This window comes from Sabethes cyaneus, chromosome 3 (assembly GCF_943734655.1).
Source record: "Sabethes cyaneus chromosome 3, idSabCyanKW18_F2, whole genome shotgun sequence".
Classification (NCBI taxonomy): domain Eukaryota; kingdom Metazoa; phylum Arthropoda; class Insecta; order Diptera; family Culicidae; genus Sabethes; species Sabethes cyaneus.
In genome coordinates, this window is record NC_071355.1 from 73,868,296 (window position 1) to 73,891,884 (window position 23,589).

The 23,589-nt window shown below is 43.8% G+C and overlaps 2 protein-coding genes and 1 long non-coding RNA gene across 6 annotated transcripts in view; 2 read left to right on the forward strand and 1 right to left on the reverse strand.

Moving 5' to 3' along the window:
• The window catches only part of LOC128739156 (gonadotropin-releasing hormone receptor), a 149,356-nt gene extending 143,407 nt beyond the window's left edge, over window positions 1–5,949 (forward strand). Inside the window, exons 4-6 of one of the 2 annotated variants that reach the window (XM_053834574.1) lie at window positions 3,484–3,689; window positions 3,856–3,986; window positions 4,862–5,949. In XM_053834574.1, the coding sequence (XP_053690549.1) occupies window positions 3,484–3,689; window positions 3,856–3,986; window positions 4,862–5,198 (674 nt within the window). In that variant the 3' untranslated portion in view covers window positions 5,199–5,949. The remainder of the gene's footprint in view (window positions 1–3,483; window positions 3,690–3,855; window positions 3,987–4,861) is intronic. The other variant, XM_053834575.1, reaches the window with a different exon arrangement.
• Window positions 5,950–9,071: 3,122 nt separating this feature from the next.
• LOC128741678 (uncharacterized) lies at window positions 9,072–14,243 on the forward strand. 3 transcript variants are annotated; one of them, XR_008412228.1, is made up of 4 exons: window positions 9,072–12,888; window positions 12,952–13,391; window positions 13,454–13,591; window positions 13,648–14,243. It is a non-coding gene; the product is annotated as an uncharacterized LOC128741678 (long non-coding RNA). The 3 variants fall into 3 exon arrangements; XR_008412227.1 differs by having other exon boundaries at window positions 9,072–13,391; XR_008412229.1 differs by having other exon boundaries at window positions 9,072–13,391; window positions 13,454–13,567.
• On the reverse strand, window positions 14,026–18,194 carry LOC128741677 (RNA polymerase-associated protein CTR9 homolog). Its single transcript, XM_053837638.1, has 6 exons — window positions 18,034–18,194; window positions 17,790–17,888; window positions 17,220–17,728; window positions 16,736–17,159; window positions 15,741–16,679; window positions 14,026–15,676 (listed from the first exon to the last, which is right to left on the reverse strand). Exons 1-6 carry the CDS (start codon window positions 18,073–18,075, stop codon window positions 14,273–14,275), a joined length of 3,417 nt encoding a protein of 1,138 aa, XP_053693613.1. The 5' UTR covers window positions 18,076–18,194; the 3' UTR covers window positions 14,026–14,272.
• Window positions 18,195–23,589: the final 5,395 nt, after the last annotated feature.

Consider the following 23,589-nt stretch of genomic DNA (forward strand, 5'->3'; position numbering starts at 1 on the left):
TTAGTACGTCACGCAAGTTTTGACCAAAACCAACTCTCCCCCCCCCCCCTTGTCACATTTTGTCACACATTCATGACCATATCTGAGAAAGTACGTCACATCACGGCAAACCCCCCCCCCCCCTCCTTCACAACTATACATTCCAACCTTTTTGTTTTAAGCTATCAATATAATTCACTTCAATCATTTCATTAAATAACAAAAATGAACTTCAGCAAATAAAAAAAAGGAAAATTTTCGAGCTAAAAGTCATTCATTCACGGATTTTGAAGAAGATCTTCAATTGCTGTGATCGGATATGCTTCAAAAGTCGCTGATGTGTCGTCGATTTCGACATCCTTTACGTCTATTCACTCAAATTCGTCCGATCTAGTTTAAAGAATTAGGACTTGCTGACGTCTTGCAGCAACATACATTGGAAAAACCTTTCTGACGGATTTTATCATTTTGCGTATTTTTTGCAATCATTCAGAGATGCGAAATATAATCCGCAAGTGCCACTCCTTCAGGGAGCTTTTGAGTGAGGGGCAGTATAGGTTATACGAAAGAACCTTAAAACCAGCCGTGGAACTTCGGTATGAGTTTATGTTCTTCGATTGAGTTCAGCACGAATATCAAGGGAAAACATTGCCATTGGTCTCTAGTAGCAACCCGTAGCCTCTCAAGAGTTTGTGCGACTGCTATTTGCGGTTGCAAAAATCTTTTAGGCAGGACGGTATTCATGGAGCTCTTCAGTGATGTACAGCATATTCTGTAAAGCCTTTGCGGAGAGTTTATACCAGTAGAATAAGCAAGCAAAGCCCTGGGTATAAACGTCCTTAAGAACTTTACTCTTCTTTATCGACAGTTTTCGCAGCCAATTATTAGATTACAGGACAATTACGGCTAGTGCAAAGATCCCATTGTCTCTATAAGCAACACCACCCAATCAAGACTCGAACATACGACGACTGGCTTGTTAGTCCAGTATCGTGCCCCGTAATTAACTGGGCGGGTTGCTCAAATTAAATTTATTTTCATGTGACGTCACATAACTTCATACCCCCCTCCCTCTTATGAGCGTGACGTACTTTATGGATGTCCCCTCAATGCTTACGGAGAATAAACGTGCACTAGCCGTATTTGAACGAAAGGTGTTACGGACTATTTTTGGCGAAGTACAAACGGAAAGCGAAGAGTGGCGGAGGCGTATGAATCACGAGCTACGGGCACTGCTTGGAGAGATGCCTTCGTACACCTGGCGAAAGTTGGGACGGCCACGTCGCAAGGATGCCGAACGACTGTGCAGTGAAATCCGTTCTCTTCAAGAACCCCACCGGCACCAGGAATAGAGGGGCCCAACGTGCTAGATGGCTCGACCAGGTTGAAGCCGACTTGCGTATGTCGAGACGCGCAACGAATTGGCGACGAGTAGCCCAGGACCGAGTACAATGGAGAGGAGTTCTTGATACGGCAAGAGCCACCCCGGTTCTCGGCTGCTGCAGTAAGTAAGTAACATAAATAAGATTTCCCAACTGTTCGTGCGGAAATTCGTCAGATTATTTATTGACAAATGGTTGACAAAAGTAGAAAGTTTCCCAGCCGTCCTGTACTTTGCAACTGTTTGACTCATCTCCTATTGACGAAGCGAAGGTCATATCAGCCGCTAAAAAACTAAAATCATCTCGTTCTCTCGGACCGGTATCCCATGGTATCCCATCCATTTTGTTGAAACAACACGCCTTGGCTACTTCAATGAATTGCCTGTTCAGTCTATCAAGCAGTACAGGTGTCTTATAGACAAACATCATGTTCATTAAAAAGAAACTGGGAGAAATGTGAATGACTATTGGGGTATTGCTGCATTAAACTCAAAATATCAAAACTGTTTGAGCTTGTCGAGCATGCATTTGTATACGCGTTCTTCAAACAGTACATCGTAGACAATCAACACGGTTTTACATCTAAGCGGTCCACGACAATCAATCTTGCAACTCTCACATCTCACGTGATAAAAAACTTCGATCGCCATTTAGAAGTTAACATCGACGGTTTTATCTGAAGATCTTTCACTACTTGCTCTGGGATTCCACAAGGCAGCCATCTTAGACCCTTGATCTTCCTCGTCTATTTGAACGTTGTCAATTTCCTGTTTAAACGCCCACAAATCTCGCCCACGCATGATGCTGAACTCCGCCAAATGTGAAGTCTCCGGGAAATCCAACCCTCTCGTCTTCGGCTACACGCCATCAGATGTGCCTTCGTGCTGCGAAAATTGTGTCACAGACAGGAATATTGCTCGACTTCAAACTACACTCCGCATTTATCAACGACAAGGCCTGTAGAAACCTTTGATATATTATACGCATCGCCAAGTACTTCGACAGCTATTGTCTCAAAGCTCTCTACTGTGCAATAGTTCGCTCCAATATTGAGTACTGCGCTCCAGGGTGGAGTCCCTATCCCTACTATCAAAATGCAGTTGACCGAATCGAGTCAGTGCTGTGCAGATTCATCCGTTTTGCTCTTCGGAAATTGCGTTGGTACGACCCCGTCCAGCTGCCTTACTATGAACAACGCTGCAGATTCATCGGCCTTGACCCCTTGAATACTCGTTGCGATGTGATCAGAGAAAGAGCTGTCGCTGATATGCTGAACACGAGAGTGTAATGCCCATCTATTCTCGCTAACCTCAAAATACACGCTCAAACCCGTATTCTACGCAATGGTTCTTTTCTGCGTGTACCGCATCGGCGAACCAACTACAGCAGCTTTAGTTCGATCACCAGTCTGCAACGCCACTTTAATGGCTTCAAATCCAGCTTCGAATTTAACGTTAGCTAAGCTCGTACATTTTAGGTTAAGTCTATTAATCAGTAAGGCCAGTTGATATTTTTCATAAATAAACAAAGAATGAACAAAGATTCAATTTAGAAGCGGGTCTTTTTGCGAAAAGTCCTTGAATAGGTTAGTCGCTCGTGGATAGTTTTTTTTAGTGATTTTCCAAAATCAAGGCGCACAACAAAAGCTAGCAAAGCCAAAAGCAAAGCCTGGGTGCTAATTCCGTTATCGAAATTTGACCTTCTGTTTTTATACGACAGACTTCGCAACCAGCTGTTAGAATACAGGACAGTGCGGGGTCAGTGCTACGATCCTAATGACTCTAACAGCCTTTCCCAGCCGAGATTTGAACATACGACGACTGGCTTATTAGACCAGCGTCTTACCTCGAGGCCAACAGGGAGGCAACAAAAGCTAGAATTGTTTAAAAACCATGAAAGACTATTAGTTTTCTCAACTGGGATGCAACTGAGGATACCATTATCGATTAACAACAATTACAATGTACGAAAAGCAGTGGAAATGATGAAAACCCGCTTTAACTGGCTTTCTTCAATCAACCTTCAACAACGGCTCTCTTCCCATTTTGATTAGGAACCTACAACCTACAACAAGTTCAATTCGATTCACAGATAACATTTCCAATTTTTCTTATTTTTCAAGGTAGTGAAAAAATCTTTAGGATAGAAACAACAGTACTGGACCGGTCGTACTACCGCCGCTCGGATACCAACCGCCAGCGACTGATACATAAAGCCAAAATGAAATCCCTCCGGATATCAGTCGTGATCGTGGTGGTCTTCATCGTTTGCTGGACGCCTTACTACATCATGATGCTGATATTTATGTTCCTAAATCCCACCGAGCGGGTAGGTATCAAGTTCTGAAAGGAAAAAAGTTTTACTTAGCGTAATGTTTCGGCTCCGCGGCGAGCATTAAATCTTCACTCCGATCTCATAATTCACTCCAGCGCATATGTATGTTTCACAACATGTTAACGGCTTTTTATGTTTCATTTTTTTCCTGTTTCGACAGCTCGGTGAGGACCTGCAAACGGGCATCTTCTTTTTCGGAATGTCCAACAGCCTAATAAACCCGCTCATCTATGGCGCTTTCCATCTTATTCCAATTCGGCGGAGACACAATCAGTACAATCAACATGTAAGGTAAATTTTGTGTGGCAACCCGCGCGTGCTTTTCGTGGCTTTCCTGTGCGATATGTCGTTGTTTCGTTTCGTTTTTTTTTTTCAACTGCATTTCGCGAATTATAAATTGCTGCTTCGCTTTAATGTTGCTCTACAAAACAACCGATTTAATGTTCGATTGTGATGTAGAACAGCAAGTTCATGTTGGTAATAAAATAATTTAAAAAAAAAAGTTTGACTCTAAAAAATAACAATGAGAATAACAGCTGTAGCTCAGAGCATAATCTCTGCTCGTTTATGTTATGTTAACTCCAGGCGATGGCTAATGGGAATCAACTGCTGAATGTTTGTACCGGTCCTGGTCTGGTACACAAAAGTGGAATTCGAAATGTGACCCAAACATACATGGCAAGCTTGTTAGTAAGTTTGTAGTTTTCTCTGGAAGCTTGGATCCTCAAAAATGGTTAAAATTCGGTGAATTTCTGCTAATCACTGTGACTTAATGATTATCATAGATCCTTACATATGTAAATACATTTGGATGGTATTCTGTAGCATATCTCTAATCTCTAGAGATCTGAACACCAGATTGCGGAACAGTTCGTTGAATAATAAATGGAAAAAAATTCGCCTTGCAGAAGAGAAAATCCAGACAGTCTTGTAGTATTAGTTTATATTAAAATCGTTGTTCCAATAAATTTTCAAATTTGAAGTGATGTTTTCAGTTAATGAACTGAGCTCTGCTTACTGCTTAGCTTTATAAATTATTTCGGCAACACCACTAAGCGTTTCTAAAAATGGCAATGTGCTTATAATTACTAATTGAACAATAATTCAAGTCTTAAACTAACCCAACGAACTAATATTTCAATTTTCTGTTTGCTTTATTCCCTCAGGGAAGGATCGGCCTATTTTCAACGATCATCTACCTGCAACAACCAGAATGGCAACCAGAATCCGCTGTTGCAGCAGCAGCAGCAGCCGCCGCAGCAGCAGAAGCAACAACTGCTAACAAGAAGTACCACTCTTACCGTAAATAACAAACTGTCCAACTCCCACTCGAACCTGGCGGAGGAAATCTCCCTCATGTCGCTGGAAAAGGATCTCAAAAGTCTGGACGAAAACGTCAACCAGATCCATCTGAAGAGCAGCACGACTGGCAAGCGCAGCCTGGCCCAGAAGTTCTACTCGCTAACGTTGCTGATACATCGGACCAGGCCAACCAAGCTGTAGAAATGAGCCACCGCGGTATCATCGTCAGGCGCTGTAGAAAGGTTCGCTTTAATTGATTGCTTTTAGCGAAACAAGCGTGCTTCGCCCAGCTAAGGGTTTCAACTCATAATAGGTTAATTCTGTAGGACCCACTAGGCTCAAAACTTTCAGAATAACGCTTCGCATCCCGGAGGATGCCAAATCACTGGTAGAAAAAAAAATACAAATTCTCATCTGAAATTCAGATAAATATGTCGAACTATTTTTATTACTGTTCCATTCTGAACGTTTCCTAAGAAACTCTCAGAACGAGAGACGGCATCACTTATATTTTTTACCAAAGTGTTATGAATCCTAATGCGTTACATTCATCCGAAGAAACAGCTTAACAAACAAAGTTGTAAACGTGTTTATAAATACAAAATGTATGCCAATATGTACATAATCGTACAAAATATATGCAGCGAGAGAAAAAAAAACGTGATAAACGAGAAATTATTTACCACTTAGGCAGCTCTGTAATTAGTGTTTCGATCTGAAATATAAATAAATACAATTACTTGATGAGTAGAGATGAAATCGTGAGAATGGCAGCATTGCATGCATGTGTTCACTGAAATGACGAATAATAGAATCGAGACGCGAGAGCCACTTGTTCAAACAGAAAGTAACTCAGATGAGATCGTTTGCTCCAATGTGTTTAGTATTTTACAGTGATAGCGTGTAAGCGATACCCAGTTGCAATACAATGTAATAAAACAAATGTCATTAAAATAATGGTTTTAAATTAAAAAAAGTTCAATATTTTGCTACAATCATGTGTTTTATTGTTATATCGCACTCGAATATCTAACACGTGTAGACAAAACATCGGTATTATATCTCTTCTTATCTCTCGATCTATCGCATTGTTCAATATTCCACGTGGAAGCTATAGCTTCCTCATAATTATTACCTCTGGTCTGGCTGGCAATGTGATGTACTTAATCTCTTCAGTAAGAATGAACATATTAGAAGTGAAATACGTACTGGATCCATCTGTGCTGAACATGGGTTGAATATCTGCACTAGAGTGTTCAGCTAAGCTTTCAGTTAACCGGATCCCGATCTTTCGTTTAACTCCTGCTATCAGATTCTGTACAGCATTTTTATCCAATTTTATTCGCCACGGAACGCCAATTTGCCGTAAACTACTTCTAACTTGTAACAGTTTTTCTGAGTTTTCTGTAGGTACCGCTTGACCGTGACCCAATATTTTTCAATCGGGTGGAACTCTGGCGTGTTCGAAAGGTTCTTGTTTTTGGGCAGCACCTGCCTGTTGTTGGCGGTATTCCTCGATTTGTACTTGCTTCTGAAGTCAACAATATTCAACTGCAGTTCTTCGCCAACGCCTTGGCGATTGTTTACGGCGCATGCTGCTATATACGAACGGAGACGGCAAAGGGTGTTACTGTAGAGCTACTATCGTCGAAGTCGAAGGTCGCACCGCTGTCGACACATCATTCTAACGCCAGGCTAGAACTGTGCGCTGCGCACTTAGCCACTCAACTGTACAAGAAGATCGAGTCGTCGATGAAAATCAAAACTACCGTCAATTTTTGGACGGATTCCAGTACTGTACTACAGTGGTTGCGTGCCTCTCCAACTCGCTGGAAGACATACGTCGCTAATCGAGTTTCCAAAATCCAAACTACTACGAGCATCAACCAATGGAGACACATCGCTGGCTCCACAAATCCGGCAGACGATGTTTCACGCGGCCTAAATCCACCAGACCTTATCAACTTATCTCGTTGGTGGCATGGCCCTCCCTGGCTCGTGTTGACTCCCGATCGCTGGCCCAAGACCATCATCGACCAAGAATATTCTACAACGGCTTCCGAGGAAGGGTGTAACGTTCCGGTTGTGGCAATGACCGCCTCACAAATCAATTGAAGTGATGAATTATTCTCTCGCTACTCTCGATACCGCAGACTTCAACGAGTAGTAGCATACTGCGTTCGCTATGTGCAGCAACTGCGGGAAAATGCACAACTCCATCGCTCTGGGTTGAATGTAGCTACGTTAGCTGTATGCGCACTAGACTATTCGTCTGTTCCTCCATTCACCACCATCGAGCTACAGCACACTGATCGTCTACTCTGCCGCTTAGCGCAACGCGATACCTTCGCTGAGGAATTATCGGATCTCACCAATGGTGGACGTGTCGCCAAGTCATCGTCACTAAAAACATCCAATCGCTCTGTCCGCCAAACATCCACTGTCTGCTCTGCTGGCTAGTAGTTATCGCGTAAGACTACTGCACGCAAGTCCACAACTCCTGCTAGCTACTCTCCGTCAGAAGTTCTGGATCGTCGGCGGCAGAAATCTTGTAAAGTCCGTCTTCCACCCATGCCACACTTGTTTCAAATTCAAGCCCACTCTAGTCCAGCAAAGCACAGCCGACCTACCGGTATCGCGAGTTTCGCCGACGCGTGCGTTTTCCGTATGCGGTGTCGAATATTGTGGACCATTCTACGTAAAGACTGCAGTTCGAAAGCGTGGTCCTACCAAAGTATACGTGGCCATCTTCGTCTGCTTTTCAACTAAAGCGGTCCGCATCGAGCTTGTGAGTGACCTAACAACTCCTGCATTCATAGCTGCTCTTCGTCGTCTTGTCGCCCGTCGAGGAAGGATTGCCGAATTACATTCCGACAACGCTACTACCTTCAAAGGAGCCTCACATGCTCTCAACAGAATTTACCGCATGCTGAAGGTCGAAGCCGCAGATCGTGAACAGATCTTAAACTGGTGTTCAACCAACGAGATTACCTAGAAATTCATTCCGCATAGAGCCCCACATTTCGGAGGGCTCTGGGAAGCAGCAGTCTAATCGGCGAAAAATCATCTCCTCAAGGTAGCTGGCAACATCAATTTGGCCTATGAAGATCTGCTAACCTTATTGGCGGCAGTCGAAATGTGGCTCAACTCCCGATCTCTCACGCCGATACCAGAGGACCCCAATGACCTAGACGTACTTACACCTGGCCACTTTCTAGTGGAAAATAATTTACAAACAGTTCCTGAAATCGATTTGAAGGTGATCGCTGATAATCGTCTGAGCCTCTGACAATTGACGCAGAAATGTGTGCAACAAATCTGGTCCCGCTGGTATCCGGAATACTTGCAACAACTGCAGTCCCGTGCAACCAAGGGTTGCAACCCTCCTGTCACCATCGACATTGGTGCCATCGTAATCATCAAAGAAGATAACATACCATGGCCGTTAGGAAGAATCGTGAAGCTCCACCCTAGTAAGGACGGTGTTGTCCGTGTGGTAACCCTCAATACAGCACTCTCCGATAACGTCGTCCGGGCTGTGGCTTGACTTGCATTGGTTCCGTCACCAAGATCATCATAAACAGAAACCAGGTAGAGCAACCCTTAAGGGGACATGAACGACTAAAAATTTTGATAAAATCATTATTTTTTTATTTCAGATTTGGATTCTGCAGTCTTTTCCGCTTATTTTGATACTAAATATATAATGATCTGACACCGGGAAGTGACCGAAAAACGATCATACACATAAGCATTCCAGTGCGGCGTGGAACAACTTCGGCGGAATAAAACGCCGCTCTTGGAAAACCATGGTTTTCAAACTTTATGTACCTTTTTCTCAGAAACTATACAACGTATTGGAACAAACTTTGTTTTGTTTTGTTGGTAGTAGCTTGGCAAAGACTAATATAACTTTTGAAACTTGTAAATGAACCGCTGCCAGAGAAAAAAGAAAAAGGAGGCAATATTTTATTTTTTCAACCATCTTTACATGTTCTTTTTCGTTTTTCTCGGGCTGTGTTTCGTTTACAAACCTCAAAAGTTATATAAGTCTTTGCCAAGCTACTACCAACAAAACAAAACAAAAAGTTTGTTCCAATACGTTGTGTAGTTTCTGAGAAAAAGGTTCATAAAGTTTGAAAACCATAGTTTTCCAGGAGCGGCGTTTTATTCCGCCGAAGTTGTTGCCCCGTAAATGTATGTCACCAGCGACCGACATGAACTCATCTATCACTTCTAGTTTGTCGCTGTCGATGGTTACCGTTCGTGAGAGGCGTATATGATTCGCAAGATGCTTACTTACTTTACTTTAGTGGCAACGGTCCGTTACCGATCCTGCGCCGAACGAATTATGGTCCTCCAGTACCGTCGGTCCTGGGCTGCCGTTTTCCAATCCCCACGAACACCAGCTGAACGGGCATCATCTTCGACAGCACACACCCACCGAGTGCTGGGTCTGCCTCGAAGTCTACGGCCTCTTCCTGGTTCTCTGCTGAAAATAGTTTTGGCTACTCTTTCATCGGGAATTCTGGCCACGTGTCCAGCCCACCGCAGCCTGCCACATTGCACTACCTACATTTACGCGTACATTGTACATGCTCAAAACGTACATTTTACGCTCAAAAACCCCAAGCACTCGCCGGTCAGCTTCCTTTAGCGTCCATGATTCGTGTCCGTAAAGGACCACCGGGAGGATTAGTGTTCTGTAGAGCGCCAGTTTTGTGCGAATTTGCAAAGTACGGGGCTTCAGCTGGCTACGTAATCCGTAGAAAGCCCGATTCGCGGCTGCAGCTCGTCGTTTCACTTCGCGGCTTACATCGTTGTCACATGTAACGAGTGTACCAAGGTATATGACTTCCTTCACTACTTCATAGCGTTCCCCATCTAACTCCACCTCGGTACCAAGTACTAACACCACTTGGGCTCCAGCGTTCCCTACCAGGAACCATGTACTTCGTTTTGGCGGTGTTAATGGTAAGTCCCAATCTCGCCGCTTCCCTTTTAAAGGGCCTGAAGGCCTCTTCCACTGCTCTACGGTTGATTCCGATGATATCGACGTCATCTGCAAAACCAAGAAGCAGGTGAGATTTCGTGATGATAGTTCCATATCTTTCCACGCTTGCCCTTCGTAATGCACCTTCCAAGGCAATGTTGAATAGCAGGTTAGAGAGTGCATCCCCTTGCTTCAGTCCATCCAACGTCACGAAAGCAGCTGAGGTTTCACCCGCTATTCTAACGCATGATTTGAATCCGTCCAGCGTCGCACGAATCAGCGTAACTAGTTTCGTCGGAAAACCATGCTCTAGCATTATCTGCCACAGCTCATTCCGTTTAACTGAATCGTACGCCGCTTTAAAGTCCACAAACAGATGGTGTGGCTGCAAGTTGTACTCCCGGAACTTGTCTAGCAACTGACGCAGTGTAAACATCTGATCCGTCGTGGAGCGACCCTCACGAAAACCAGCTTGGTATTCGCCGACGAAGAACTCCGCTAACGGTCTCAGTCTGCAGAACAGGATACGAGAATGCACCTTGTAGGCAGAATTGAGCAATGTAATTCCTCGATAGTTTTTACACTCCAGTCGATGTCCCTTTTTGAAAATTGGGCAAATGAGGCCATCCAACAACTCCTCCGGTATTTGTTCTTCCTCCCAGATCCTGACAATGATCCGGTGGATTGCTTCGTACAGCCGCTCGCTCCCCGCTTTTAGAAGTTCAGCCAGGATACCGTCCTTCCCGGCAGCCTTACCGTTTTTCAGCTCACTGATTGCCTTTTTGACCTCCTCCTTTGTGGGTGGCTCCACAGCTTGACCATCGCTTACAATTCCTATCCTGTCCCTGCTGATCTCCGCATTTACCTCTCCATTCAACAGTATCTGAAAGTGCTTCTTCCACCTGGCTGCTACCGCCGTTTTGTCGCCAGCACTATCATTGCATATCACAGGCATGGCAAAATTCCTGCATCTCACAGTTTTATAGAAACTCAGTGTGTCGTTGCTGGCGCATCGCTCCTCTGTGCCGACGAGCACGTGCTCCTCGTACTCGCGTTTCTTTAGACGATGGATTCTTTTTTCCGCAGCTCTAGTCTTTCAGTACTTCTCTCTGTATTGACGCGTAGCCGCAGTGAGCATGTGACTCCTGGCCTGGTTTTTTTCATCTGTCACTCTCTGGCATTCGGCATCAAACCAGCTGTTACGCTGTCTTCCACGCGTCGTGCCTATCACCTCTCTCGCAACTGTTTCGAAGGCACCGTGGATGTTCCTCCACAGCCCATTTATATCTTTTCCTGCTACCTGCTGTTCTGCGATTCGTTAGTCAAGCTTCCTGGCGTACTCCACTGCTACGCCGTCTGCCGTTAACCGCTGGATGTTGAAACGCTGCGTCCTCTTAGTGCGAGCTTTCGCCGTGTTCGACAGCCTTGCGCGAATCTTACTCACCACGAGGTCAGAGTCGATATTTGGTCCCCGAAAAGACCGTACATCGATAACATCCGAAAAGTGTCGTCCGTCAATTAAGACATGAACGATCTGAGAGGTAGAGTCTCCATTTGGATGCCTCCAGGTGTGTTTTCGAATATTCAAACGAGTAAAGTAGGTGCTACAGATGACCATTCCTCTGGCCGCGGCAAAATTCTATTGCTTCGTATTACTCCAGGAGGGAGCATGTGTCTACGCACTCCACCTATCCTGGCTGCTATATGCCCACAGAACAGAAAGGGGAGGTAAAAATCCAAACAGGTACATGCTACTTTCTACAGATATTAGCGAACCTGGCGGTAGCGAGTCACTTTCCATACGTCGGTTCATGCGGTCTAGACCTGGCCTGCCTCACCCAGGGACTGTTCCACCTGTACTTCGAGCTCTGGATCGTTGGGTTACTCGAAGAGCATTTCCCCAGCCTGGGTGCGGCGGGGTTTTACTAGGTTGGTCCCCAGCTCTTGCAGCATGAGATCAGCCTTCACCTTACAAAGTAGATCGGCCTACGACAATTGACCTGTCAGCTTTCAACGCATCGCCCCTGTGGGCCCGCTTCGGCTTTTACTTTGCAGTTGCAGCCTCCCTCAGTTTTTGGGTAGGCGGTTTGCGCCTAACTACCTGCCATTCGTCTTCAGCCAGGACCTATTCCGTCTCTTTGCTGGTAGACGCGCAGTTGATACGCTGCCTCTTTACTACCAACGTCGGCCCGCTGTCAGGCGTCGCCGCTTGCGCAGTGGTAGAAATGGACATTCGACCACGAGTTGATGAACGAGTACAACTCGTCCACCAATCTTTTTGCGTCCTCCAGCTTGCTACTGGCTGGAGGTAGTTTTACTTCCGCAACAAAGGTTTTGCCACATCCTCGGTCGACGGCAACCTTGGTTGTTTTTACCACCTTTTGTTTGTTTTCTACCTTTTTGGCTAGCAGCGGCAGCCACCTGCAGTCTAACCGGGGTGTTAGACAACGGTGGAGTCGAGTGCTTGGGCAGCGGTCCCGATTCCGTGGGCTATCTTTCTTCGTTGGCGGTGAACGCGCCAACTTGCTACTTTTGATAATGACTTCATTTTTACCTCCAGTAACGCTCTCGGTCGAAATCACGTTTTGAATATGATGTTTATTCATATTCTAGGCTGCTATCTCTGCTAGTGTGTAGTTGCCTGTATGATCCCAAGGTTATCTATGCAAACAGGGAAGCCATGCGAGGACTGTCCCGCTATCCATCATGGGGATATGGTACAGAGCCAGATCAGCGCTAGTCAGTAATGTATTATGTGAGCCTACAACCACCGACTTTGACGTGCGTGACGAGCTTCGAACGTATCTAGAGATCAGCCACGGTTTTAGTGGGACGGAAGCCAGCCGCACCAGTAGTCTACTTGCCGTTTCGGGAAAGTGTCACCCTTCCTTACCTAAGGTAGTAGAATAGCACAACTGTCAGCCCTATAACGTCTTATCCGATCGTATCCTGCCATTCCAGTATGCCATAATTAGGCACTCCCGACCTGGCTTTTGGGTTTAAAGTCCTGTGCTGCAACAGGGCACTATGGCATCTGCAACTGGCTTATGGAACTTGAGCTACTACTTGCGAGATGACGCATGGAAACTTCACCGATTATCATTTTGACTCTCTATGAGTCAACTGAGTCTCTCGTCGCGAATTTCTGGATTCTCTTTCCCTTAGTGGTAAGCTGGCAACCACCTTCTTTAACCAGTTCGAGGTTTCCTGGACTTTACAAAAAGAACCAGGTACCCGGACTTATCCATTGAATCCAGCTGAGCCGTGCTCAGTTCAGTATACTAAGATAGTCCTCAGAGAGGATCCCAATTCTGATCTGACCTACGGCCTCCCTGTAAGAGTCAGAAGATGCTTTTAGGTGCTTCACTCCTCTAGGCCCTCCTCCACGAGTGCAATGGGAGGTTTGCTTTCGCACAACTTAACCCATTCGCTCTCGAGGACATAAATTTCTCTTGTTTTTCAGATACGGATACGGATTTTTCCAGTTGTGGCACTCCATGGCCATGAAGCGGGGAAGAGAGCGACCGTCGCGCTATCGGTATCTTTGAGCGCAAGCTCTTACGGTCAACTTTTGATGGTAAACTTAAGGATGACGTGTGATGTAAACGCATGAATCGCGTGTATCAGTTGTATAATGATTTTGTTGTCATACTACAGGACATACTACAATGGGCTGGCCACGTAGCAAGAATGGCGGATGCACGAACAACAAAGCAGAGAATCTCGAAGAGATTGACGACTTCTAGGCAGACCCCGCACCCATTGGATGCGCGCTGTCTACAAGGTTGCTTAAGCAGCGGACGCTCGGGGCGATTGGAAAATAGCAGCTCAGCTCGATTAATTCTGAACTTTTACTATTTGGAATAGCTAGTTAATTTGCCTTTTCATGCCAGATTTAAATTTAATCATCAACTAACAAATGGAATAGCCTTGCAAACCTAAATAAAATTTGATCATTTTTTTAAAACTCGCCTAATAAGCTAGAATAATGGAGAGATTTGTCATCTGCTAAGTACATTCTCAGCTTCTCCAATAATAGTTTATTGAAGTATAATGCTTAACCATCTAAATACAACAAGAAATTCATTTGTTAGGAAAAGTACAATTGCTGCTAGCCGATGCTAAGACTACTATTTCACCGATATTTTCAACAAATATACAGGAATTGGTGCAGCTCAAATATGCATTCATTACAGAGTCGTTAAAGAGTCTCAAATTTTTAACCACTATTATATTAAAATTAAAATAATATTTTCAAGTAAAAACATATGCGTCATATAATTTAGTCTGACCCGGATCCGGATACCGATTTTCGAGAAATGGGAGACGCCTGTCGACTGCCGGAACCGGAACGTGAGCGTGAACGTGATGGCGAGCGGCTACCGGATCTTGAACGGCTACCCGATTTCCGTGATCCCGACCGAGAACGACTGGAGCGAGAACCCGAACGCGACCGGCTTCCCGATGGAGAACGCGATTTAGATCGGGAGACAGAGCGCGACCCACTGCGACTGCGACTTCCCGATTTGGAGCGTGATCGCGATCGGGATCTGTCGGAACCACTCTCCGATCCGGAAGCTAACACGCGTTTGCGCTTAGTAACCGGACTATTATTGCCGGAACCGGAATCGCTGGCACCACTGGCAATTTTCAAGCGGCTTCTATCGCTGTCGGATTCGCTCGTAGATACCGTAGCTTTAGAGACAATTCGCGATTTCTGTCGTTGCGATAATCCGTCTTCCATCTGCTTAGCCTTCCTACCACCGAGTGAACCCTTCTTACGACCGCGTTTCTTCGGAGCCGAATCTTCCTCACTATCAGATCCGGATCCCCTCGGAAGCTTTTCCTTCTTCTTACGACCACCACCCGGTTTACGTTTTTTCTTCTCGCCAGGTTCCTTCCTTTTGCGTTCCTTCGATGGACCTCCTTCCTCTCCACCGCTTCCAGCAGGACCCGATCCATCGGAATCAGAAATGTAATCCTTGCGACCTCTGCCGCTCTTCTTTTTCGGTTCGGGACCTGAATCCACGAAAAATAGCGCATTCTTGGTTTTCTCCTTGTACTCCTGTCGTTTCAGTAACATCTCTTCGTGAGCCTTGCGACGCATCTCTTCCATTCGCAAACGTTCCTCCTGCTGGCGACGCTTGAATTCTTCGCGTTCCTGCTCCTGCTTCTGGCGAAGAACCCGTTCTTCTTCGTCAATTTTCCGAGCACGAGATACGTGATATTGAGCTTGCTGCAGCAGATCCTGACACTGGCTGGCTTCGGTTGCTGCCAATGCAATGTTATAACGCGTTTTGTCACCATGTATCGATAAGTAGTTAAAATATTTGTGAGCCAAGCCCAGCTCGTGGACCGCTTGCAGAACGACACTCAGCACCGACTTTTCGTCCCGGAGAACCACCATCGCAAGGCGCTGTAGTACTAGAGCAATGTTGAACAGCAGTACAGTGTCTTGCGGGGCGACACGACGCGCCTTCAACAGAGTCATCTTGGCTTCCTTCAGTTTACCGGCTCGGAAGTATGCTCGCGCTAAATATTGCATCACATCGACGTTGTTATGCTTGTAGAACTTTTTCAAACAATTCTCGTACATCTGAATCGCACTGATATACTGCTTCTGTTCCACGTAGATATGAGCAATGTTTAACCATACGTCGCAGAAATCAGCTGTAGCTTCACGGACCTAAAATAATAAAAATAAAAATCGTTACATCAATTATCGTAAAAATGGGGCTACTGAATTTTACCTGTGCAAAAATATCTCGTGCCTCAATTATGCAACCCTTATGTGCCAAAACTGCCCCGATGCCATTGGCTGCCCAAATATTTTTCGGATCATTTCGAAGCACCTGCTTGTAGATAGCCAGCGCCTTTTCTTGGTGTTTCTTCTCCTTCTCCTTGTCCTTGCTGGGCTGATGCAAACTCTGCAGCCAGAAGTTACCCAGCGCAATCAACGAGTACGCATCGCTCGAGGTTGCGGAGTTCTTCAGAATAGTTTCAAAATTTTTCTGTCCCAGTGTCCACTGCATCTTAGCTAAATGCAAATTACCCAGCAGCGAGCGTGTATCTGGATTCTCCATATTAATCTTCAAAGCATCCTTGAAGAAATCGGATGCCACAAAAATCAGACCCTTGTCGCGAGCCATACAGCCCAGCCGAAGATAGCAATCGATGTAATTCGGATGTTCTTTCAATATATCCTTGTACAGCTTGTCGGCTTTATCAAACGAAGCCATCGCCTCGTTAAGCCTCGCCAAATTGTACGTCATCGTGACCGAAATCGAATCGTAATATTGTGAATCATGCTGAGCTTCATTCTTGGCTCGATCGATCGCCATTTCTAGCTTCGACATAGCCTCGTTCAAATTACCAAGTCTATAGTGCAAAGCGGCTACATTGTTCAGAATTTCAGGCGGAATGTCCGCTTTCACCTTTTCCGTCAAGATATTGGTAGCCGTAGCATAAGCCTGCAAGGATCCCTGTAGATCATTCTGCTCGAGAATTTGTGCCAGTTCAATCCAAGCTTCAACATCATCCGGAAACTGCTCGGTGACCTTCTTCAGGTGACTTTTAGCAATGTCGCGCTTTGACTGGGATGACGAGCTGGCATACAGTGAACCAAGAATTTTCATTGTTTCGTAGTTACCGGGTTGAGCCTTCAGTACTTTTTCAAAGCATTGGGCTGCCTGTAAAAAAAATATTTTTTATACAAATTGCTAAACTAATCAAACAAGTGTCTTACATTTTCCGAATCGCCTCTGTAAATGTACATTTGGCCTAACCCAAAATGGGGTAGAACAAAATTAACCGGTGCAAACTGCGTCGATTGGTAGTAATACTGAAAAGCCTGGTCATAATCCTGTTGGACATGAAATGCTCTCGCCAATTGGTAGCAACTTTCCGCTCGCATCGCTTCGTTTTCCGTGTTGTGAAACGCGTGCAATGCCAGATGCTGCACCTTTTGATAATCCTTCTTGAAGAAAAAGTGATTCGCCAAATGGTTCAAAACCATCGGGTTCGTCGAATCGATCGTATATGCTTTCGACAGCATTTGAACACCCAGACGGTTGGATTCCGGTTCATGGAGATTAAGCTTCAGAATCGCCAAACCTACAAGAGCTCCAACGCACTGGGGATCGAGATCTAAAGCTCTTTGAAAAGCCAACCTGTCACAAACAAAATAACTTGTAAGCAAATAAAATTATGACAAAAAAAATGCTACATACTTTGCTTTCTCCTGATTATTCATCTTTAAGAAGCAGTGCCCCATACCGAGCCGCACTGCAGCCGGACAGTTCGGATTCGTTCGGAGTGCCTTTTTATAGAAAGCCAAAGCACCACGATAATCCTTCTTGTTGAACGCAATGCAGGCCTTACCCAACAGCGAAGGAATATTCGAAGGCGATTGATTGAGCACGAAATTGAACTGCGCATCTGCCTGTTCCATTTTATCACCCTCCAAGAGACAGAAATAGGCACGTCCCAACAAATGGTTCTGGTCGTACATGATGATCTTATCGGCCGTCGTGTACAAATGGGTAGCCTTCATGAAAAGTTCCCTTTTCTTGTCTTTCGACTTCTCCCGGTTCGCTTCCTGCACGTAGTACGCCGCCAACATGTCGTAAGCTCGCATTTGATCCTTCTCGAAATCCCGGTAGGAAATATTAGCGTCAATGCGAGACGCTTCCAAAATTTGGATGAAATCATCAGTTTTGTTTTGCTTGTAGTAAGCAAGCTAGTAGAAAAAGATCGAATCAAATCCTGTTCGCTATCTAGATTAGGAATTTGACACTTACCGCAACCGTAACCCAGGTATTCAGCTGCGAACGTTCCTGCCGTAATATACCTAAAACTTCCTCACCCTCCGGTAACTGTTCCGGATCTAGCTCGATCACCTTTAAACAAAACAAAACCAGACGTTATTTCACCGATCCGAAAGATGCGAACGTGTATATAAATCCACTTTTTATATTTTTTCTTCACACCATGGTTGAAAATCGAATGCGTCATTAGCGGATCCGATTTGTTCAATTTTCTTACCTCATCCGTGTCCCGGAGCGGTATTTCTATCGATGCCGCCATTGTCGGACTTCCTTGACAACACTTTCACGGTATTTTCGTTTAAATAGCAAGCACTTTTTTGAACAAAATCCGAATTATTATATAAAATGATACCTCTGCTCAACGCAAAGCCAGAAAACAACGCGTCAAAGAAAGAGTGCGAGGTGGATACGAAAATGACAGCCGCTACCGGTGCTGCCAGGTTTTACATTAATTTTAGAACAATTTAGAAACCAACAGGGTAGGCACCAAAAGGCTCATATGACCAGCGGGGTGGCTGTCAAACTATATATACACTCTACCAGGAAAGTACCTAATGAAAACGTCGAAATTACCTAAATTTAGGTAATGCTGAATGTTTATACTAGTTAGGTAAAAACAGGGGGGATCTATCGGTAAGGAATTGTGAAACTCACATATGAAGAGGCAGGCAGGTGATCATAATTTTCAATACCGCTCTTGCTACTTTTTTTCTTACCGATTTGCTGCTCTTGCCTGTATATGTAGCTTCGGAAAAGTTTCATAGCTAGGGGCGTCTCACTGGAATTATATTAAATATATTCACTGCAAATGCTGCAATCACTGCAAATATCGCTTTGCATCCATTTGCAGTGAATGCAAATTTTGCAAGACCATCTGTCAAAAACTTCTCTGATGATGTTGTTGTTCTTCGCGTTTGTGTTGTTTTTCTGTCCCGTTCGTAGCTGGTTTATTTCGCCAGAGTAAATATTTTATTTTGTATATTCAGTGGAAGGATGCAGTATAGAGCATTCAATGAAAGTCAAAGTATAACCTGCAGTTTGATAAATTTATCGGTGGCTCGCCGTTGCACTTTTACATTCCATGATAAGGTGAACCGGCTGTCGTACAAAATACCGGCAACGGAGGAGTTTGTTGGTCGCGTTCCGGACCACTTCACGACTTGCTGTTACTACGAGCAGGAACCACTTCGCAAGACCGTTCTCGAAACCTAAGTGAATACGGTAAGGCGGTAAGTGTAATTCTATGAAATAGCTTAACGTAGTCATTGCCATTGCTGTTCGTCGTTTTAGCATTCAAAGCGAAATATCGATACTGGATCACTGAGGGAGGGTGTATGGTGTCACTTGGAAATTCTCCGCAGTGATTACGAGGACGTAAAAAATACCGGAACAGCTGAATCATGGTGCGTGCCATCATCGGTTGCATCGTTGTTGACCAGTTAGACAGAAGCTCAGCAGTCGCAATCCTTTCGGCGCAGCAACCGCAATAGCATATACATTATTAAGGGAACACGAAGATCCCTCAAAATCTTTCAGTAATGTTGTTAAACATCACCTTTTCTCGTGGGATTTTTAGAGAAAATAGCTAAACAAAAATCAAAGTTTCAAATTTATTTTATTGTCAGATTTTTTGTTTATATATTTATATTTTATTTGAATGTCAATATATTTCATTATTATAGTTAGGATTTTTTTTCTTCTTACAGTTGCTCATTTTGAGACAAATCATAAAAATATTAATCAACGGCTTAGTTCTAAGTCTCATCTAAGCAGGTTAGATAGAACTTCATTATCTTTCGCATTATAACCGGTTACATTATCAGAATAAAAGTCAACAGGATAGCAACGTAGCTCCGGTATAACGCAAGCCAGCGAGGGAATCTTCAAGAAGTTACGAGTTGAGCAATCAGGTGCTTGCCACTATCGGTTGAATACTTATCATCGATGGAAACAAAATTGTTTCCGGTACTCGGGTCCAACGTACTGAGCTCCTGTTTCGACATCCACTTCGGTGGAATCTTTGTTCCGAAATCATCCACGCAATTGTCGGTAAACGGGGCGCAATTCTCATAATCAACTCTAATACGATCGTTCATCACATCGTCTTTGTAAGCACGAACCAAAGTTTCCGACCACTGTTTTTATCGCTATAACCTCGGGTCAGTAAATTACACGCCAGAATATGCATTGTTGGATTGTTACGCTCTTTGAACGAATTTTGACTGCCATGCTTCAGCGCAGCAATCAAAGCACTAGTAATCGTTTCGTGTCCAGAAATGTGTGTGGCCTTATTTTGGATACAGTAGCGACCACGACAGTACCGAATTCGTCTTTGATTTAGGAGAAAAAAAGTAGCTTAATCGCGCCGCAACTGTACCCAACCACACTGTCACTATCTTGCTGATCGATAGCACTCAAAACCGATGAAACTAGATCCACAGAATCACAATCCAAAGCCATCCAATACTTGAGCTAAAACTGTCACCGTCAGACGAAAGTTTGCCGGTTCCGGCCGGCAGCGCAGACGACAAACTAACACCGGCCGCGGATAGTTGGTTTTTTTTCTCCGCGACACTCGCTAATGCGGCGATTACATCGCTCTTTTGCTCCGAAACGCTACCATCCTACGTCGGTTTTGCCTTTGCCATCGTCATCTCGGAAACTGCTGGTGGCTTTGAACCAGAGAGCGAACAGTTCGCCTTGCTGTGAGCTGATTTGTTTTTTAGTTGACCATCCGCTAGAACTTGGTCTATCTCGGTTAATCTTCGGCAGCTGCTATTGTTATCTGTAAAAATGATTTACTTCTATAAGTGACTTTGTTAAAATATGTGAACAATGCTTAATTTAAATGTACCAATAATTCTGTTCAAACGCCCACAAAACACTATTTGTGACAATTTGTAAAATTCGATGCCTCCAAGAATTCGTTGTGCATTTGATGCAGAATGAAAGGATTCCAGTTTTGAGTTAAACTTGCAATTATTGCCGGGACGGTACGTAACAAGCGCAAAAAGTTGCTAGTCTGGCAAGCTTAATTTGAAGTTCCAACATCATAGCATGTGGCGCAAAAAGCAAAGCTCACAGGCCAGAATGAACTCCTTCGCGCAACAATGCGACCAAATTCCTTTCCTCGACGGATTAATAAAATCAAGAGTCTAAAGTATTGCATTGCAGTAGGCATTTGGAAGGTTGGCTTCTAAACCAAGGAATCCGGTTTGATTGTGCTGTTCAAAGTCGAAATACCCACAACCGAGCTTGCTATATTTTACCTCCACACGACGATAGCGGGAAACCAAAATCTTGCCTTGCCTTTTACCTAGAATTTTTCTGTACGTTGCCCGCTGCCGGTGTCGAACTCTGGCTTGAGGCCGATTTTTTTTTTCCATAATGCAGGGAATTTAATTTAGAAACGATGTTTTCAGATTCGGACAATAGAGCCCCGGCTCTTCATGGAGGCTGTAATTTCCGGATTGATTGGCTTTTTCCTAAGATAGTCGCAGTTCATACACTTTGGCCAGTCGCTCAACCAGCTAGGCCCAGTTGTAAGGGGAGGCAGTAAAATCGACGCAACCGTGTCTACGAGCCGAAGCAGCCTTAACGGGGAAACAACTGCCAACCTAGAACAATGAGACGGTAAAAATTTCAACAGTTGTGGCTCCTCTGTCTGCCACTAAAAATGAAATAAATGCCTTGCACATCTCAAACTCCAGGAATGCGCACATAATTTTTCGTACGATCACCGCGTAGATATCGGGTGTGACTCCGCAAAATTGCACATCCAATCTGTCCTGCCGGAACAAACAGTGCCTCACTGTACGTAGCCAAATCAATATCAATCAACTCGCTCTGATGTTCACCGATCAATATCCGAGCCGATTGATATTCAATCATAAACAGGAAGTCCACCATTCTCTCCGACCGACATAGTTGATAGTATTCTAGCGTTGAGACACTTGATCCGTACACTATCATCGCATGGTTTACCAGCAGCTGTGGTTGAATTTTCGAGAATAGATGCAACCCACTTGCTTCATGATCTTCGGGCTTTTCAGTTTTATGGTAGCATCCATCAAACGATATGATGACAGGCTTTATGTAGTAGAGTTTTGGGGATTTTTTTTGGCTTTCGCTTCCTCTCTATTCTCTTTTGGTTCGAAAATCTGCAAAAAATGAATATTAATTTTTTTCCATTTTCTCCTGAAACCTGCCGATTAAAGCAGTGAATCGAATACCTGAGCTTCAGTCTTATGGGACGTACATACAACATGAACTATTTCAGTAATTTTCCATCGTAGATTTCTGACAAATGTCCCCTTGTTGTTTATCCTATCATTAGCATGCGTCATAAATACGTCGCCACTAGCTGTTCGATTTCCTCTTCATCGTTAACTTGTCGAATCATATTCACGCAAATGTCCAGAATTTTATCCTGTTCCGGATATTCGATGCAGACGCCACGAAAAATTTTGATTACCAGTTTTCTTACGGACACCTATTCTTAAGAAAGAGAAAAAAAAGTGGAAGGTTGCGTCAGGGTCAGAGACCCTACCACCTATTGACGTAGGACCACGCAGAGCTGTTATTTATAAATATCTTTCTATCTAAATTTCTTTTTAGAAATATGTACCTACTTACATCTACCGATCAAAAAAAATCTTTGTATTGCAAAAAATACGGAAAATCAGAGATATTTTTGGTTATTAACGTCTTCAGCTCTTTCAAAAGTGTTAAAAATTTAGAATAAAACGGTCGATTTAACTAATTCGCAAAAGTGAAGTTAAAAGCTTATAATGATGAGATATTTTTTTATAATAAAAGAGTTTACTAAATTTGTTTTACAAAACATGAAATTGTTTGAAAATTTTACGGAATTGATCGAGTTTCAAAAAATATCAAGCACTTTTTTGTGCGAGTTGATGGGTTGCAGCGGCCCGACTCGCGAGTTAACTGTGCAAAATAAGTCGGCCGAACTAACCTGAGTGGGTCAATTGAACGCCGTTCCTCGGACCAAGAGGACTTGAGTTGCCTGAATTAAGCTCGAGATTTTTGTCGCTGAATTTTCATGTCATAGTCATCGTATTCAGTCGTCTCCTTTTTCCGTGTCTGACTTCTGGCCCTTGCTTTCTAGATTTTTTATATGCGCATTACTATTTTAATCTTTTTACCGCGCATCATTCATTTCCCATATCGTGATGATTCTATTCACTCTAGTCCTATAACCGCCGTAATTCGAAATATGTTGTAAAAAAATTCGCGTCAATTGAAAAACCGTCATAAAATAGATCGTGTCAATTCAAAATTCGACGTAAAAAACCGCGTTAATTCAAAGTTGTCGGAAAACCCGCTCAAGTTCAAAAATTGCTAAAAAACAACGTTAATTCGAAAAATGATGTGAATTAAATTTTAAAAAATGTGAATTTCAAAAATCACAAAAAAACCGCGGTGATTCAAAAATCGTCATAAAAACACGTCTATTCAAAAATCGTAAAAAAACGTGTATAAAGAGACTTGAGTGTATGTAGACATCGGCTGTATGAGATTATCCTGGATATTCGTAAATACGAAAATTAATTTCAAATATACTCCTTTTTTATAAATTTAATATAATGGTAATGGTACTACATAACCAACCATCATCCGTTCATTTATATCAAAAAATATGCACATGCCACATTTACAGTGGCACGAAAACCTCGTGAAAAACTTGAATTTATTATACCTGAAAAATCAGGCACGATGAAACGAGTCAATATAGTCCCTACGATGATAAGCA